This window comes from Botryllus schlosseri, chromosome 1 (genome assembly GCF_051294905.1).
Source record: "Botryllus schlosseri isolate E-star chromosome 1, Bs_hap1, whole genome shotgun sequence".
In the NCBI taxonomy this organism is placed as follows: Eukaryota; Metazoa; Chordata; class Ascidiacea; order Stolidobranchia; family Styelidae; genus Botryllus; species Botryllus schlosseri.
Window position 1 is genome coordinate 13,741,634 of NC_137236.1, and position 19,013 is coordinate 13,760,646.

General features: G+C 40.4%; 1 protein-coding gene and 1 long non-coding RNA gene across 2 annotated transcripts; one reads left to right on the top strand and one right to left on the bottom strand.

Annotated features, from left to right (window-relative positions):
- Nucleotides 1–726: 726 nt before the first annotated feature.
- LOC145437723 (kinesin-like protein KIF2A) lies at nt 727–11,459 on the bottom strand. Its single transcript, XM_080315007.1, has 5 exons — nt 11,394–11,459; nt 10,778–10,956; nt 5,393–5,492; nt 3,919–4,023; nt 727–912 (listed from the first exon to the last, which is right to left on the bottom strand). The coding sequence occupies exons 1-5, from the start codon at nt 11,457–11,459 to the stop codon at nt 727–729; spliced, it is 636 nt and encodes a 211-aa protein (XP_080171133.1).
- Nucleotides 11,460–12,332: 873 nt separating this feature from the next.
- On the top strand, nt 12,333–17,664 carry LOC145442683 (uncharacterized). Its single transcript, XR_013916117.1, has 4 exons — nt 12,333–13,675; nt 14,984–15,109; nt 16,407–16,592; nt 17,486–17,664. It is a non-coding gene; the product is annotated as an uncharacterized LOC145442683 (long non-coding RNA).
- The last annotated feature ends 1,349 nt before the right edge of the window (nt 17,665–19,013 follow it).

The following is a 19,013-nucleotide window of genomic DNA, read 5'->3' on the forward strand; positions in this document are numbered from 1 at the left end:
GCTTCTAGTAATATCTGACGTAACTGATTCAGTTAATGAGACAAAAATCATATTAGCAGTTTTCACCATTGTGGCCAAAACACTATTCAGGTTTGTTGTCTTGGCACACAATGCCTTCTGGAAAATTAAACTATAGATAGACTAACTAACATACGGATGCTAGTTACCTATAATTGAACAGTTTTACATTCCGTCATTGCGTCTGAGATGTTCCAAGCGTTTTTGAACCAAAGGAAAGGCAGTAGAACACCTTTATTGTCACACCCCATTAGAGAGGTAAACCCTTTAAAGAGTATGGAACACCTTCGGTTTCGAGATGCACTGATCCAGTCTATCTCCATCTCCTACTTCAACCACCTTCGTTTTATGGTGTAACAATAGACTAATACGATGTAGTCTACTATTATATTGTAGCAATGCCGCATATTTGTCATGCCGCGCTGCACTGCAGATTGAAACTCATTATGAAACGGCGGGCTGTATTCTTGTGATAACTAATTATTATGTCGCGGGCCGGACGATTTCGCTTGGCGGGCTGGATCCGGCCCGCGGGCAGTAGGTTGCCGAACCTTGCCCTAAAACTATCCCATGGACCCGCAGTGGTATAAAACAAATCTTGATCAATTTTGCGCATGGGCGGGCGGCCAGTCTGTTAAGAAGCAGCCGGAAATTGCTGACAGTATCCGGTTACCCAACCGTTCGGTTAGTTATATATACTGACACGAGTCACTTCAGCGTCAGTGGCAGCGGGTTGGAATCTGGTCGGAAGCAAGTTTTACCTTTTATAGGCGACAGCGTTCCGACGTATCGATCCATCGCGTCCTCTATCCTTATGACAAAATCTTCGTCGTTGAAATCAACTTCTTCGGTCAGTGCCAGAAGGCGCTCAAATTCGTTGACGTTGGTCTGCGCCTGCCGAGATCATTGTGAAACAAATTACTTTACATAAATTACTTTTTGGCAAGTACTGCATTATCGCCAGGCCGTCGTTTTCATGAATGGGTAATATATACCAGGGTTCGGGAACCTTCTTCGACCGGACAGCCACGGACAGCCATATCAAGTCAATATTTTTACATGTAACTCGTATAGAGCCATAAATGTCAATTACCTGATACGTCATAATTGAACATTCTTGACGTATTGGTAGCACCAATACATGGACTTCGTAGTGTGCGCCATATTTTATCTACTCGCATGCGTTGGTGGAGACAAACATGATAAAAAGAGCAGTACATACATACATAGGAACCGTTATCGATGTTTATAAATGACTAGATTTTGAATATTTTTACTTCCAAAATCAAGCAAGCCGGCGCAGCCATTGCCCCCGTCACCGTGATCGTAATACGACCTAGAACAGGGGTGGGCAAACTTTTGAGCTCGCGGGCCGCATTCAACATCTGAATCCATTCGCGGGCCGCACTATATAAAATTGGGATTATAAACCAAAACGCAATATTGATATTTGATTATATCGCGGGGACATGGAGATATGTGTCAAGTCAAACATTGCTTTGATGATATCGTACATGCATCAGAATCATATATAGTGGCTAGATTTCATAGGCTGGCGGACCTCAATAACCAATTTGTCAAAATATAGGGATGAAAGTCTGTTGGCCAGATTCTTACAACAGGATTGAAATTTAAATCTGTGAGAAGTGATCTATTCATAGATTTACTAATTCCACTTTTGGTTCAGTTCCAGGACACACAATGCTGACAACATCATGACCATGTTAGCTTCTACTATGTGTAGATGAAATATATATACCCCCATTCTATGCATACAGACAACGAATCTACCTAAGACACGCTCGAATCGTTTTTTATAAGCACATTACTGAAATAATTAAAAATGTAGTGGCCAATCTGAAATTCCACTGGTGATCCAAATTATGTCAATCTTGTTACTATCCCGCTGTGATATTAAGTATTTACTTTAGATCAGTGGTTCTCAAACTTTTTAAGACACGCCCCACCCCCCTTGTGGTGGTGAAAGATTTCGCGCCCCCTTACCGTCATATCACAAAACGCAACCAGGATGCTATGCAAACCTAACGGGGATAGTTTGATGGCAATGGAACGTTACGACTGTGGAGGAGAGGGTTTTCTACATGTAATTCAGACGAAATGCAGAGCAATACCTGCTATGAAATGGATGTGAATAATCGCGCCAAGCGCGAAAAAAAATTTCAGTTGAGCTCAGTTTCGCGCCCCCTTCAGAACCACTGTCTTAGAAATGGTTAGAATTATCACGCTGAAATATACTGAGAAAAAGTTAATCAAGTCCCTGCAATAATTCGATTTTTAGTACGCATTTTATCAATATTAAAAAAAAAGTTTCTTTAGACTCTAGCGGGCCGCACAGAACGGTGTTGCGGGCCGCATGCGGCCGTAGTTTGCCCACCCCTGACCTAGAACCACCGAAGCAGAGAGAAAAAAATTGTCAAAGGATCTGCGCTGAAGTCGCAGGCTCACAACTCACCCATTCAGAGCCTGCAATTCTACGTTGAGCTTCCTATTACAGGACCCGACCGGTTCTAGTATTCAGTATTCGGCTAGCAAAACGTTGCGCTACACGCCTTCATTTTAACAGCGGTACTAGAAAAGCTACTTAGCAATCAATAACATGCAAAGCTATGGCGTTGTTTTCAATTTGAATTGTGAATGTCACTTCCGAGGCAGTTCATTTCTTGGCGTTGATCAGAAAGAAAATGTGTTTTTGAAAACTGCATTGTCATACAAGCGTCGCCATGTCTGCTATTCTCTTTGATCAAACAAGGTCTCGTGCAATCTACGATTTCGAGGCCCGCGATGTCAGGATGATCGACTTCGCGAGTGATGTTAGTCGCCGGTGCGACAGCAACATAGAAATTAGAAGATTTTTAAAAGGGGGGTACGAGACCCTAACCCTGGATACTCCACTGTCTTGACCTCTCAAGACATGTTGATGCTACCATACTAATTTTTTCTGGTCGTTGTGAAAATTTACCAACGAGTTTCTGCAATATTTACGAATTTATTACAAAATTAACAATTTGTTGAAGAGCCACATCTTAATGCCCAAATGAGTCATAGGTTCCCGACCACTGATACATATGGGACGTATATTCGTTACGCAAAAACATCAGCACAACAGGGACTAACGGGGTTTGTCTGGGATATCGACAGAGGCGGTGAAAGTAGTCAGCGTAAGTAGGGCGTTATCGATTTTTTGTCCTTGCGACCTACTGATCCGGAGGCCGGACACTGTACAGGTAATTAGTTACAGGTGGAAGTAGCGCTTTCCAAGACACGTCAAAACTACGCTAAGTGGAAGTATAAAACGAAGGCATGATAAATACTTGTAGTTTCAAAAATGAAATCGGTCAAGGGGTCGCATACCTTTAGCAGTGAATCGGAGACGGGCTGCTCCAGAAATTGTAAAGTGAATGAAAACAATGCGAATAGGTGCAATTTTTGCAGATATATATAGTTACTGCACACATATGTCAAGACTACATTTCACTTCTCAAAATCCTTAGTGTAAAAAAACTATCCGTTTTGCCAAAGAGAACTGTCAAGGTGATGTGGAAGTAGTCTAAAAGCATCATTATTCAAGCATTATTGCAGTAGTACAACTTGCAGGAGTTCTTTAAAAAAGTAGAGTCACTTCATTACTGCCTGCCGACACATCTAAAATCTACATTGTCAACCGGTGCCGGCATCTGTGTATTGTCAAAGACCGCCGACACATATCTATCTACAGGGCCTGGCTGCCACATCGACGGTGATAATGATTTGCGAAGAAATAGGGAAGCGACAAAAAAATACAGAAAAAAGAAACGCATAACCCCGAACGTCACAAGGCAGCTATCATTCGCGGGGCCTTGATTTCGCCTGGAAAACATGAAATATTATCTGTCAACCTACCACGCTGACGAAATTTCGCAGGCAATCGGCCATTTCGTCTTGCTTTTGTCGTAGCTTTGTGACGGCTTTCGTGATGACCATCATTTCCCGCGAGACCTCGTTTTGCTGTCGACACAGAATTAACATAAGGCTCAAATGGTTAACGGAGCACAGCGACAAATGTTTGGACTGCGAGCGATTCGAGAGCCATAGTAACATCAGTTAATGTAGCGTTGAAATAGTACAGATAATGTGGAAAGTACTACCTTTTACGTGGCCACTAAGATAATAATGCTAATACTAAATCGCATAACTGATTATTTGGTATTCTTTCGACCATACCAGTTGTTCTCAATCTTTTTGTCTTCGCGGACACATATCAGTTCGAAGCGATTTTTACAGCTTTTTATTTACATGAAAATCCGCGTCTTCGATTTGATATGAACGATCATGAGTGCCGAAAATATTCCCACAAAAATTGACGCTGAGGGATGTAATAATACTGCGTGACGCTTGCAAAGACACATTTTTCTGTGATCGCAACTTCCATGGCACCATAATTAAGAAACAGAGTTTAAATGAACATAGGACGTCCAGCCATTTCTATCATGCATCTCATATCTCGAAGTTATTCTGGAATAGTGATTTTGTATAGCACAGTAGAGAATATATTTCGTGCCGAGGTTTCAACCCCTTCATTGGGCGAGATCAGGGAAAAATCAGGCATTTCCATTTCAAGCATCTCCAACAAGGCAACGAAACGTTTCTAAACTGGAATATGTTTTTATCAATGGGCTATTGGCAATTTGGCAATTAAAACGAGTTTAAACTGTAGGACACCTTATCTCCGATTACCATTAATGATGCGAGTTCTGAAGTTTTAGCAGTTATGAAACGAAACTGTATCATGCTTTCGCGAATTTAATTACGATTACGATTGACCGGTGATCAATCAGTTTACAAAAAGGTTTTGCGGACCCCATGGAAATGCATCGCGGACCCCCGGTTGAGAACTTCTGGACCATACCATTTCAGTGCAGTCTGTGACAATGCCGTGGGTTGATCATCACTTCACATATGTCATTCCCACTAACGTGGTTAGCTTTTTGCCTCAAGTTTGATACGCTGCGATATGACCATTCGAGATTCCAGTCTCCCACAGTGGAAAATACTATCGAAACTGTAATACTAGTTGATAAATTCACTCTTAGTGGATATGCGTGTGTATCATTTCATTACTCGAAAAAAAAAACGTCTCACTAGATTCAGCTTCGAGTACTCATTGTGCCTATAGCCCTAGTGATTAGATACACAGTGACATTTTTCATAGTACTCAAAAGAAGATTCCCTCTTTCGTGTTTTTGCTACTTTAGTCCAACATCTGTGTTAGAATCATTGTTCAAAGCCCTAGTCACGATATCATATTAGAGATTTTTGAAAAATGCAGCGCCGTCCCACGACACTGTTCGCTGACGCGTTGCAGAATCTGACGTACCTGAACAGAAGCAGCAAAAATACATTCGATTGCATCTGTGTCGGACCCGTGATGGCCCGGCATCTTGTCGGAGTGTTTTGCATACTCCAACTCCTTCACTCTGAAAAGAATAGCACATACTAAATCACACGTAAAATGGAGTTTACTTCATATACTGCAACGGGCCGTTTGGAATTTTCAGGTTCTGAAACTGGTTTATACAGTAACGGTAACCGGTAGTTTGCATGATAAAAAGATTATAAATGTAACACATCAAAAACAGGACAGTGCATTAATGACGTATCGCATATTCGACTAATGAGATGGTTGATCTTGTTTTTTATCTGATATGTCTCAATTGCTAGTTTCGTAGAGGGGAAGCTGAAGATGAATAAATAGCTTGTTGCTGTACTAGTATTTTTATTAGTTCTTATTTCATCCCTTCTGTTATAGTGGAGTAGACTTAGGGATGCCCCCAGGTTGGGAACCACTGCTATTCACGACACTTAAAAAGGTACAGATTTGGCTGTATAAGCGACATATCAATCGGACCGCAGAGCAGAAGTGGTCAAAGGTAGTCATCTTTGGTACTCAAGCACAAGCAGTGATTTTCGAATAGAAAAATCAAGTATCCCAGACTCCCAGTGTTGAATACAAAGCTGAATACTGTTGAGTAGAACACCATGAGCTGCGAATTTCACAATTCAAATGCGAAATTTTCAGCATCACGATCGCGAATATCAGCAGATGGTCATTGTCGTAAATGGGTAATTCCTCGTCAAATGAAAGAGAATGTACGCACCAAGGTCGGCTTATTTGCATATCCACATCGACTTTACATACACACAGAGAATACCATTCATTTTCTAAAATGTTCTCGACAAACAATCATATTCCCATTCAATAGACCACTCAAACACATAGCCTACTCTGTATCGCCACTATATCGGCCATCTTATCACGGGTCACAGGTTTTCAATCCGCACCACGTCTGCCAAGTCGCTTGTAAACACGTCCGAGGTCTCCGCCGAAGCAATATGTTCGAGTCATCCCACAAGCTACCATATTCCCACAACTTATTGCGTTCGTTCTTGTCATTGACAGGCGCCTGATCGCCGACGGCAACCTCCCGGTAGGTAGAAAGCCACGTATTGCTACGGCTAGGATCGCTGGCCGAAGCGTGCGGTTTCAGGGCGCGTGCACGAGTAGGCATTAGGCCTATGTCCTTTCTTTATTCCCTATTGGGACCCCCTCATCCTTTTTAACATTCTTTCGGTATGCGAGAGTTGTCGTGTTTCGGTTAACGTGTTTTGGGGTTATTTTCGTCAGATGTTCAGATTAGGATTCGACAGCAACGGTGACGGCGACGTTTAACTTAACACAGCGTCGAAGTCCGGGCTTGACGATGAGAATGCTTCGACACTATCATATTTAAACGATATACGTACGCGTAAACACCACATAGTTACAATCACCACAAATATAATAAAATCGAAATAACGGGAGTAGAAAATCCACATGTAGTGTCGGAAAACCAATAAATTATAATTGCGTTGTAGCGAAATGAACGTACGATAGGAACGTCAATCAGGCATGGGATGATTACTTCACGAATGTCATCGATTGCGATTACGATTACTTGTGAATCCCGAGATTACGATTACGATTACAGCATAATCAGGAAGTAGTCGATTACGATTACGATTACATTTCAAAAGTAATCACGATTACCCACGATTACATTTGTTTTGCTTCTTAGAACTAATTTCAGAAGAGATATTGGAAGACAATATAAGGCTTGCGATGAAAAGGTCTAATGAATAACAACTTTCTTTGTAAATCATACGTCATTTGCTTGTTACGTCATAAGGCACCCATTGCCCAACTATATATGCAGGACTATTTGTCGCACCTAGCGATTAGCATTATTGCCAGGTCCGTAACTGCCACACTCCAAACTCCCCAATAGGACCGAGAGCGAGCTCTAAGGGGACTCAAAAGTATTTCGTAAATCAACATCAATTATTATAGAGTATTTTCAAGAGAGTTAATTAACTTGAAAATTGTCTTCGAGCTTCGGGATTTAATGACTTTGAATAGCTTGATTTTGAAATGTATATCTCTCCCCCTCAAGAAATAAAATGCATAATTTATAGGAATAGGCATTTCGGTGGCGGTCATTGCCCCGCCACGACACACCAAAAGAAGTATGCAATTTCGGCCAACATTCAACTCCACAGTGTGTGCTACCAAAGAATGACCTTGGCCAAAACTTTGGTTATGTGTCCATCGTCAGTAGCCGCGCTCTGTGAGCGTCACGAATAGTCCGGTCCTTCCAATCTGAGCCCCAACAATGCAAATGCCACCCGGGGCACTCACAGAGGAATAAAGACATGACAGTTTGTGTGTGCGTCTCACGAAAGTTTTTTTTTAGTCTGCTATACGCTTGGGCGACTGCAGTATCTTTTGATTATATAAAAGACGGGAGGTCACGAATTAACAACATACACTAAAGTCATTATAACAACAACCCAGATGCTATAATTACACTGGTCAACACATATTTTTAGGCAGACAAAGTAAGAGTGGTGTTGGGGGTTCTGAAGGGCACTGATACCGAATATGACCTTAGTTTTTTCAAATTGGCTATTGTTGAGGAGATAGCTATGGGGCTGTTTTGACCAAAATCTTCCATTTTCGCGGTAATGACTAGATATAAAATTGGCTTAGTGGTACTATAAAGTTTAGAAATTCAATCTACTTGTTATTTTTACACAGAGAAGACTATATTAAATCAAAATACAGCAACAGCACTATATTTTGGGGTATTAGATTTATCATAGTTACAGACTTTCACGGATATCATGCACATAAATAACTCCAGTCATGTATAGAATATTACCTAGATACTCAAATAACGTGGCATTAATTCAATCAGTTTTACGTCAACCACCTATTGTAAATTTGAAATAATCAGTAGGAATACAATATCATTGACATATTTTAAACTGAAATTTGTTTTTTGTACGATTTTCGCTCGTAAGCTATTTAGTGCAGTTTCTCGAAAGGTTCCGGCAACGGTCTGACATAATATGATCAATGGTTCATCTCATCTGCCCTGGTATCTTTCTATTGTTGTTCTGATGTCTTGTTACAACATCTCCCCTTGCTAATCAACATGATGATCGGGAAATATATCCAGATGAACTTTTATGCTCATGTTTGTTCCAAGTTTTCGATATGCAGATACGAATTTTCGGACCAACTGTTTGTAGTTGGGTGCTTTGTGATCAGCTAAAAAGTTTTGTTTACTACATCTTAGGAGAAATTACATGCTGTGAACTCCTAATGTGAAATTGGAATCTTTCATCGGTATTCGAATATACCAGATACCAGATTTAAGCTTCTCGTTAGATAGGGTTACTATATGTATATCCACTTGACTCAGTGGAAAATTATCCATTTATCCATTTCACAGGTAAGTTTCAGATCAATCCGGTTCAACCCACTTTTTTCCACTCTGCTCGAGTGAAATAGAATGGCTCGTATCCTTAAAGAGGCACTGCGCTCTAAAAATGACGTGGTCTCAAATTGAAGGTAAAAACGAACAAAAATGTTTGGCTGCAACCATTTCCTTCAGAACGCCACCGTAATGGTGCTACAATTTATTGAAATTTCTACAAGACCAGCTGCCGCGGCTGCTTAACCCGATACATGGCACGATATCTTCACCGTCGCACTTGCTCGACGCGATTAGGCAGTCACGCAGAGAACGAATTTTAGATACTTGTCAGCCGATGTTATGAAGGAAATGTGTCTATTATAAGTTTCGTTCTCTGCGTGACTGCCTTATCGCGTCGAGCAAGTGCGACGATGAAGACATCGTGCCATGTATCGGGTTAAGCAGCCGCGGCAGCTGGTCTTGTAGAAATTTCAATAAATTGTAGCACCATTACGGTGGCGTTCTGAAGGAAATGGTTGCAGCCAAACATTTTTGTTCGTTTTTACCTTCAATTTGAGACCACGTCATTTTTAGAGCGCAGTGCCCCTTTAAGAATACGAGCCATTCTATTTCACTCGAGCAGAGTGGAAAAAAGTGGGTTGAACCGGATTGATCTGAAACTTACCTGTGAACATAACGACTTGGACTCGTACTCGAGTCAAACACTATGACTCGAAATCGACCCTAAACTGGCTGACTTGGACTCGGACTTGACTCGACGGTGAATTGAAAATGACTCAACTCGACTCGAGTCAAAACTATAAAAGTGAGATTGACTTGTGACTCGGAACATTTTGACTTGGTTACAACCCTACCAATACCAACGTTTGGAGTGGGGGACGAATTGCTGTTTTGGTCCTGATTGTACCTACAGCCCATGCTAACATGGTGTATAAGCGGATGGCTATGGCGACAGATATAGATGTCGAGTGAAGAATTGTGAAGTAGCGATTGGCGCCCGTTTCCAGTAGAGTGATATGAGAATAAGATAAAGTGAACTTACAATTCTACCTTGCACTTATTACAGATACTGCAACCTGCCGTTACGAGAAACGGCAAAGAACGGCTTGGTTATGATATATATCAGCAGCTGTTGATTTTACCCACCGTGATGTTTTATTTACCGAGTACAAAATTTCAAATCTTTGTCCGGTGTACGTACAATACATACGTATCCTACATAGTCATAGATAGACCTACTGCTCGCCAAGCAGCAACGGTCAAACTGCGTTTAACTAAGCATAACCATACATTAATACACAAGTTACTATTTGAAACTAGGTAGAGTGGTGATTATTATCTTGCTGCGAGGTGGTGGCGTCTGGAGTGTATTGATAACCTGATATACAGCATGGCTTACACTGCTTTATAACAATCACACAACAATGTACATCAAATATATATATTTACTACGTGTGGATACTTCTTACGCAAGGACGAGCAGAGCTAATACTTCTGACGCAATAATGAGCAGTGGCGTTTGAAAATCAACCGTTTCCGCTATCAATAACCTGATATAATATCTCTTCTTGCTCACGAATGTTCGGTTACGTCATATTCATTGTACAAATAAAAAGTAATCGTTCTTTCACAAAGAAATCGATTAGATATGGAAAGTAGTCGAGTACGATTACGATTACTTTGTATTTTTTGGAATGTAATCGATTGCGACTACGATTACTTGAAAATGTTGTAATCGTCGTAATCGATTACGATTACTAATCGCGATTACCCCATGTCTGACGTCAATACGCCACAAATTTACGATCACGACAACGAAAATCGGAAAGAAATAGCGGCCAGAGTACGAATTCCGTGTGTAGCATCAGCAAAATAAACAAGTAACAACGCAAACTAAATCGAAACGTCGAACCATCAGCGTAACAAAAACCATTCTCTCCCACCTGTTTGCATATCTCAACGTATTGAGGGTATGCTGGCAGCTGCTCATGCCAGGCGATACCGTCGCTATCATGCAGATGCGGGAGATCTCCCCGATAAATGATTCGCGCAGCACTTGTGTCAGTGTGCTGGCCCGAAACGGCAGATGTTCTTGGTTGGTTCTTATCGCCGGTATGCACTCCTGAGAAGGCGAGGAACACAAATTAGCCTAATGAGATATCGGTGGTCGTGCCTCTGGTATAGCAAACCGAAGTCCCTGGATTCTATCGGCACCATCTATCTTCGAAGCACATGTTGTCAGTAAGGAAGTACTTCTGAGTTTCCAACTCACAAAAAGTAGTAGCCTACTTCTATTAGTGCTTACCGTTTTTAGCGAGAAACTGGATCTAGAATATTTTTATACTTGCTTAGAAATCACTGTTTCTACTCGAGTAGGAAATTCCATCACTACTTCTACTCGAGTGCTAACGAGCTGCGAGCGAAAAAAATTCGGTGCAATCAAGCAAAATTCACTCGAGTGCATTGAAAAAGTAAAGGTATTACGTTACCGACAAATGCCGAGTATGAAACTATATTGACTATACCCAAAATGATGGTAAAAACATCTAGCAGACTTACTTTCAATGCCAGCAAGCTCTTGATAATATCGGCTCCTTCCATTCTGGTTTGACGTGAATCGCTCATCGTGTCAGCACCACGTTCACTACCTGCAAATTCAAGGCGGGATGCGACAGCAAAATTAGTAACAGCAAATCATGCAGCACAGAAGCGATGATCTAGTGCAGTGCTTTTCAACCTGTGTGACGGTTCGCACTAGTGCGAATGAAAACATTTCAGTGCGAATGACGAGCGTGGTGCGAATGGTGCGAATGAAAAATCCGGATGAGTGCGAATGAAAATTGTCCATGTTTCTCACATTTTCCGACGTGGAATAATTCAAATAAACACGATATAAGTACAGTGAGCCCGTAAATTTTGTCGTTTGGAAGCAATTCTAAAAACTTGTTGGTAGCTAGGCTTTTCTAGTTCACAAGTGAGGAACGTTCCCGATGTGTGTATAATGCAAAGTTTGAGATAATATTTCCGCACGAGCGGATTACATCACAGCATGGAAAAAAGAAGGTGTTGAATCGGTATCAGTTGCTCACTTGCTCGGAAACATCCACCCTATAGGGATATTGTATACGGGCCTTGTATGAATGTAGTAGGTAATAGTAGCTGATGCCAGTGTTGACATTTGGCATATGGGAATGCAAAATATTGGAATTTTGGCACACATTCATGTTGATTAACAGCAGAAATTAGCGTTTCTTCAACTATAACAATTAGCACATTAGATCTATAACAAGTGTTGTTTACTCGTGTACCTAACCAAGGATTAGAGGCCAGAGAGACCAGTGCCAAGGCCTCTTTGTAATGTGAACTCCACAATTTAGGCTTAGACACGCTTTCCTGTTCTTGGATTGATGATCTCAGGCCAAGTCTAGATCGTAAAGGCATAGGCCTATATATAACATCCCAGCAAACACAAAACCGTAAAAGGATCATCCGGGATCATCTCGATTAGGTTCTGATTTTCTAAGTGTCGAGGGAATGTCTAAAATACGTAGTAGGATGGTCTTGTGGTTATATTCAATCAGAATAAATTCATACTCGGTGTTGTTCCATCTCATGCATTAGGCTTCGTTATATCCGGTAGTTAACCTAATAATGCAAATTTTCTATCTCTCGCGGGTACGACTAAAATACGTAGAAAGGATGACTTTGTCGGTACATTCAATCACGATGAATTCTATCCGGTTTTGTTCGATCTCATGCGGTAGCTTCGTTCTATCCATTAGAAAACAATGTTCTCCCTTCGTTTTATTGCGTGAGGATGTCACCGGTGTTGTATATTCGTGTTGTTGCTCTAAGGTCGAATAGTTTTGTTTTCCTCTGATATATATGATCTTCATTATATATATATTCGCTCTTTCGGTAATCTCGCATGTTCAACGAGTATGGTTAATAGTTTTATTCAGAGAATAACTAAATAAGTGATATGTTGTACGTTTAGGAATATGATTATCGATGCGTGACTTCTAGAATATTTCGGCGATTCAAATTTTACGTCATCGCGCCATACAAAGATTTGAAGCGCAGCAGGTCGCAGCCAGGCATAGTTCGCTCTTTCTGTATGGTAAATGCCGTAAATATATAGGAATTGTGACTGACTGAGGTAGCGGGTTAAAGGTATATATACAGTAGCATATAGCTTATGGGGTATTTCGAATTGCCTGTAGTATATGACGCCTAGAGCTGTTTGACTTTCTGCAAAACAGGTGTAGACAACTATAGAAAAGTTTCAGCTTTTCCAGGTTAGAATTAGAGCTAAACCGTTTTTCCGAATTAGATTACAATTATATTGCTGGCATTTCGCTCTAATTTAGTGAAATTAGACCACTATAATTCGCTTCAAACATCTGAATTACCGGTACCTATACCTACGGTATATCATAATATTTATGCTTGAATTTTCTAGGTATATAAGTCATATAGATACATTCCTGTAGAACACTGATTCATGATTTTATAAAAGTTGGTGCAAGAATGGACATTTTCAACTTGATGTTGATTAATGGAGCAAAATTTGATATTTGAGTGCAATTATACCTCGAATCCAGTGACAAGATTATTAATCGTTGAAACCAAACGCAGCTTGATTATGTTGGCCCAGAGAATTTGGCTAGCCAGACCATATTGATGGAATATGGTCACAGTAAGATAATATTTTGGGCTATTTTACATGAACTTTCCAACATTTGATTTGATATGTCCACTAAAACAGTTGTTATTCTGCTTTCGAATAAGACCTTAATTGCTGGTTTCAATGGTAACTGTGTTTGTCAAAGGCTGCAAAGGTAATTTCTTTTCCTTGTTAGATGTTTATTTGTTTGTTTGTGGTGTTCATGGTGGTGGTTCGACTACACTGGTCATTTTACACCAGGCCGGTTCTTATTATTATTATTCCGTATCTGCCCGATTACCAGTGAACTCGGCACTTAGTGAATTCGGCCGCACAAACTCGGCACTTGGTGAATTCGGCCGTGGTAGATCTCGTAGCGGTACCGGTCACCATGATTGGTTACTGGAATGTTTGCCGGTGAACTTGGCACTTTGAGTGGTTGTCAATGTTGTACGGCGGTCAGGGCATGCGTAGATCACACAGTCACGGCGTGATTAGATCACAGATTGCGTAATTGCGGGAAATAACGCGACGCTCTTCACTTGGTGAACTCGGCCCTTGGAGGAATTGGTACTAGAACACCTTCGCATTAGAAATGCATTTAGTATGAATGAACAGTATCAAAAAGGAAATTTAAACGTGTCGTGGCTCGTGGTAGATCTCGTAATCTTGGGATCCTTCAACCGTGTTATCGAGACACCCTAATCCCAGAGTGGAATCGTCTCTCCAAAGGCAAAAAATAATTTATTTTGACGTGATCATGCGAAACATTTGTTGATGAGGAACACTGGCTTGTCGTGATCGATAAACGAAGAAGCGCCGCTTGATGTTCCACAGTTTTGATCTCACATACAACGCCAAGATCCATCTTCTCAAAACTTACACGACACAGGCCCGTGACTCACGCCATCGATTCCAAGCAGACCGCGCGTGGTCGGTATATGAGCGCTGTGTTATTTCCTGTGGCTACGCAATCCGTGATCTAATCACGCCGTGACTGCGCGATCTACGGATGCCCTGACCTCCTTACAAGATTGACGAATCACTTGATAATACTATTATTAGTTTGATAATTCATATTAATAGCTGCAAATACACTTCATTTCAAAATTTCCCGAGGGCCGAATTCACCAAGTGCCGAGTTTGTGCGGCCGAATTCACCAAGTGCCGGGTGCATCGGCAACCATCTGCCCACTTACAGCACGGCCCACTCCTAGGCTTTTTAAGACATGGCTATGCGAATCAGATTACGAGGAGGAGCCTAGATAAACGGCCAACACTTCGGTAGGAATTATGGAGTCGACGTGTCACGCTCGAACCCGCAATTCATTGGTGTTTAGCTATAATGGAACGTACCACTACGTTTCCTCGCCATACCTTGTAAAATGAGACCGTAGCATTTGGCATTTCGTGTGGCAATTGACTTTTGTGTGGAAAATTGTGTTCGTTTTAGAACTTATCCGAAACTTTTATTCCGCCATAGATTGTATATGATAAAACAGTATCGGAATTGATCCTAGAAGAATTCCAAAGCAACTCACCACAAAGGGGGATTTAAAGAAGTTTGATGGAAAATTGAATGAAAGCAAAAGCCTTTGCAAGAGATGTGGTATGTTGAATCTGTTTTGGTATTTTTAAATAGGCCTACTTGGTTGTGCCGATAGCAGACAGTATATATAAACGTAAGATGTGGAAGCTATCAAGGTGTTTTTAGAAATTCAGTCAGTCAAAGTGGACGATCGTATTGCTTGGATTATATTTAGGCTTATTTTAGCATCTTTGAGATGCAACTCTAAACGTGGACGGTCATGAACAGTAGGGCTCTTCAAAAATGACTTTTTTTCTCAAATCGTACTGGCTACTTGATAAAATTGTTAGGTTACCTAATTTGAGCCTACAAACAAAATATGGTTCAAATCCAGCCAGTATCCGCTTTGCTACAAGAGAAGAAAGTTCCTATTTATTATATAAAAATGAATAATAAAAAATTTGAAGATTTTCTGTTAACCCCATGAAAGTGTTAGGCTGTCTATAGAAACGATGCTCACCAAATTTGGTTCAATTCCAACCAGTGGAAGCGGAGTTATTGCTGTCGAAAAATTTGGATTTTAATAAAATAGTACTTACGGTGAGCACAACTTTAATAAGTAAACAAAGAATCGGTCACCGTAAATACTATTTTATTTAAATCCAAATTTTTCGACGGCAATATCTCCGCTTCCACTGGTTGGAATTGAACCAAATTTGGTGAGCATCGTTTCTATAGACAGCCTAACACTTTCATGGGGTGAACAGAAAATTTTCAAATTTTTTATTATTCATTTTTATATAATAAATAGGAACTTTCTTCTCTTGTAGCAAAGCGGATACTGGCTGGATTTGAACCAAATTTTGTGTTTAGGCTTAAATTAGGTAACCTAACAATATTATCAAGTAGCCAGAACGATTTGAGAAAAAAAGTCATATTTTAAGAGCCCTAATGTCCATGTGAGAGAAACGTTTTAGGGTAGGCCTACTCATATGTCTCGCAGCGTTCTCTACATAATTGTCAATTGCGATACAAACTGTTTGCTTGTATTGGTAAAGCCATCCAACTTCGAATTGTAAAATGTTGGGAGTCTTGATATCAAATTTTTGACAGGTGCACTTTGAGAAGATTTCGGAATCTGTCAAATTATACAAAAATTTAGCAAATTCTTTGACATATTTCATCTATTTGGGACTCGATCAACGTAAAAGAATTGGTAATCATTTTATACAATGTATTGTATTTGTAGTTGAAGTATAGTAATAATTCTTATGGTTACCGCACTTGTAACGATTCACGGCCATAACTGGAATAATTAGAATGATGTAACTTTCAAATTGTCATGCATTTTGCAACAACATTGTTCTCAATTTTCAAGGTGCTGACCATTCGAGGAAGAATCACCCACCGGGAATTCACGATCCGTAAACGCGGCCGACTGTTTCTCTCCTCAAGCGGAAGCGACAGAGAAGAGGAACGAAGAGAAAAAAGGAGCAGAAATAGCAAGAGTGTGACAAGTCGCGTCCGTTCGCTTTAATGCGTATTTCCATCCGCGAAGTAGTAGGTGGGAAAACTAATGGGCGTTTGGTTAGGGCTTATATAAGGTTGACTCCAGCGCTGTATTTGCTAAATGTTGCTATGAAATAGGGGTGGTGTCATTTGGTATCAATATTGACTATTGAAAGACCATTTGTTAGTGGTCATGGATTTGTTCGGCCAGTATGCAGTAATTTCTGATGGTCACTTCCCGGGCTTCTGTTCTCTAACCCCTCATAATTGTTATTCTGCTTCTAGTAAGACTGTCGATTCTAATGTTTTATCGTATCATTTGTCGGAGGTTTCGCTCGCTTTATTTACAACGTTTTGCTCTCAGCTAGGTCAATTACTGGCTGAGTATCACTACAGCCTAAGAAACTGCACTAATTCTCATTTTAATGTCTTGCTGGTTATCTTGCTGTCAATTCTAATAATTTATTAATGTCTATACCAGTGCCGCCACTCAAATGTTTTGTTCTCTGTACACAATATTGTTAGGTCTTCAGCTTTCCAGGCAGAGTATCATTCCACTTTCTAGACTTGAGTATATATCTCTCCAACTAGCTGCCAAATAACTGATTCATTTGGATTGTTGAATTGATCATTTTGGACAGAATGTGAAGAAATGTTAGTCAAGAATTCTTTTTGTGTTAGTGGCTGTTTTCAAAGAGTGCTGAAGTAGTCATCGTTGATCTTGATAATCAAGTAGAAGTGACGATTGAAGTCAGTTCTCTAGTCATATAATATTAAAAAATATAATAATAAAACTTGAAAACTTGAGTGGAAATAGTTCAGAATCGAATCCATTTTAGTAAGTATGGGCGAAAAAAATGTAGGAGTCATTCGTTAGTCGCTACCTCTGCCATTTTCGCAGTACGAATGTCTTAGCTATTAATCATCATTTTCATTTTATTTCTGCAGGGTGTTGAAAAAAAAAGGCCGCATGCTGGTTATTTAACTGGCTCATCAGAAGATGAAACCTGATGATAAGGACTGTTTTCACTTTCCTTCTAATGACATTCGTTCGTTTGTTCGTTTTATTTTTTACAACGGCATTATTGCCAATTCGTTTGAAATTAAATTATCACAAATGTGATTAATATGTAGTAAATAATGTGGTGTGTGTACGCAGCCGTGATCAGGTTAAGCCCATAGTGGTAGAAAACAGGTTATTATATCAGGATCTTCTTCTTCTAACGTAGGATCTACATTCTACTCACCATGTTTAAAGGCTGTAGCATCTGCATAATATTTACATTATTGAAGGACATGGAAAAGACGTTGAATTGAGTCGACACAAAATCCCCCTTTCTACGACCTGCCGAGATCTAATATCTACTATATCGGCTCGGCTTTTCTACATCTTTGGTCTGTACTGTGTTTGCTGGGATATTGGTGATTCCACTAAGCTTGCCGATCCATAGGAAAAGTTTGCCTACAGTTCGTGTTCGTACCGCCTTTGTACTACAAACTTTGTAATACTCCGAACTCTACCGGTTTAACTTGTCGTATATCTTACGATATTTCTTATGCAGCCTAATTTAAGCTTAATTAGACTGTTGAACCTTATTAGTCTTTATTTATAAGGATATGTGGGAAAGTAGAGATAATTTGGCATTATTTCAGTCAGTTTTCCAATATTGTACGATTGGCCTAAGAGCCATCCCGCCGTTGACTACCCGGGCCGATATAACTGTGTGTTAATCATGAATCTTATGTAAGTGATAATTATTCAAGATGGTGAAAGTGTTGGCTTTGACAACACAAGGATCCCGAACGTTGTTATTGAAAGATATGTTGATTTGTGCACTGCATAGATAAGAGGTGAGTGAAGCCTAAGCTTATCTATAAACAAGAGTCGTCAATTACTCGGATTGTGTGGGTTTGTATAGCAATGCATTCCTGATTTTAACGCCCACCGTACCATCCAATCGTCTAACACAGGGGGGGGGCAACTTCTCCAGTCGGCGGGCCGGATATAGGAAAATTAAATACTTGGCGGGCCGGATTGCTGAATCGATACAATATGCGCCCATTTATCCTCATATACAAGAAATAAATCGTATTTAATTAATGTATTTTAACGACAGCAATGTCACTTCAAAGTCATTTCTCGCCGATAAGTGACTAAGACAATGTGGATTTGAGAACAGCATTGTCATAGCCGCCGCCATGTGTGCTTCTCTCTGATCAATGATCATTTAACACACGGTGCAATCCTTAATCAGATTTCAAGGCATTCGTTAAGCCCGGTACCCCAAATTACCCAATATATTAATTCATTGGGTTTGAGAACATCGTTAATGCCAATATTGCAAGTCTCGCTTCGACGAACGCACGCAGCGCACACACGTATATAATAACATGCAGTCACTAATACTTATTGACGTTAAGCAAGTATAAGTGCGGAATTTCGGCAGACTTGAGCCGCGGGTCACATTATCATATA

What these genes read in the sequence shown, in the direction of transcription:
- LOC145437723 (XM_080315007.1), bottom strand. Translation starts at nt 11,459, where the DNA reads ATGAGCGATTCACGTCAAACCAGAATGGAAGGAGCCGATATTATCAAG. An exon ending in AGAGCTTGCTGGCATTGAAA is followed by an intron (nt 10,957 to 11,393) that starts GTAAGTCTGCTA and finishes TCGCCTTCTCAG; the next exon opens with GAGTGCATACCGGCGATAAG. An exon ending in TTTTTGCTGCTTCTGTTCAG is followed by an intron (nt 4,024 to 5,392) that starts GTACGTCAGATT and finishes CTGTGTCGACAG; the next exon opens with CAAAACGAGGTCTCGCGGGA.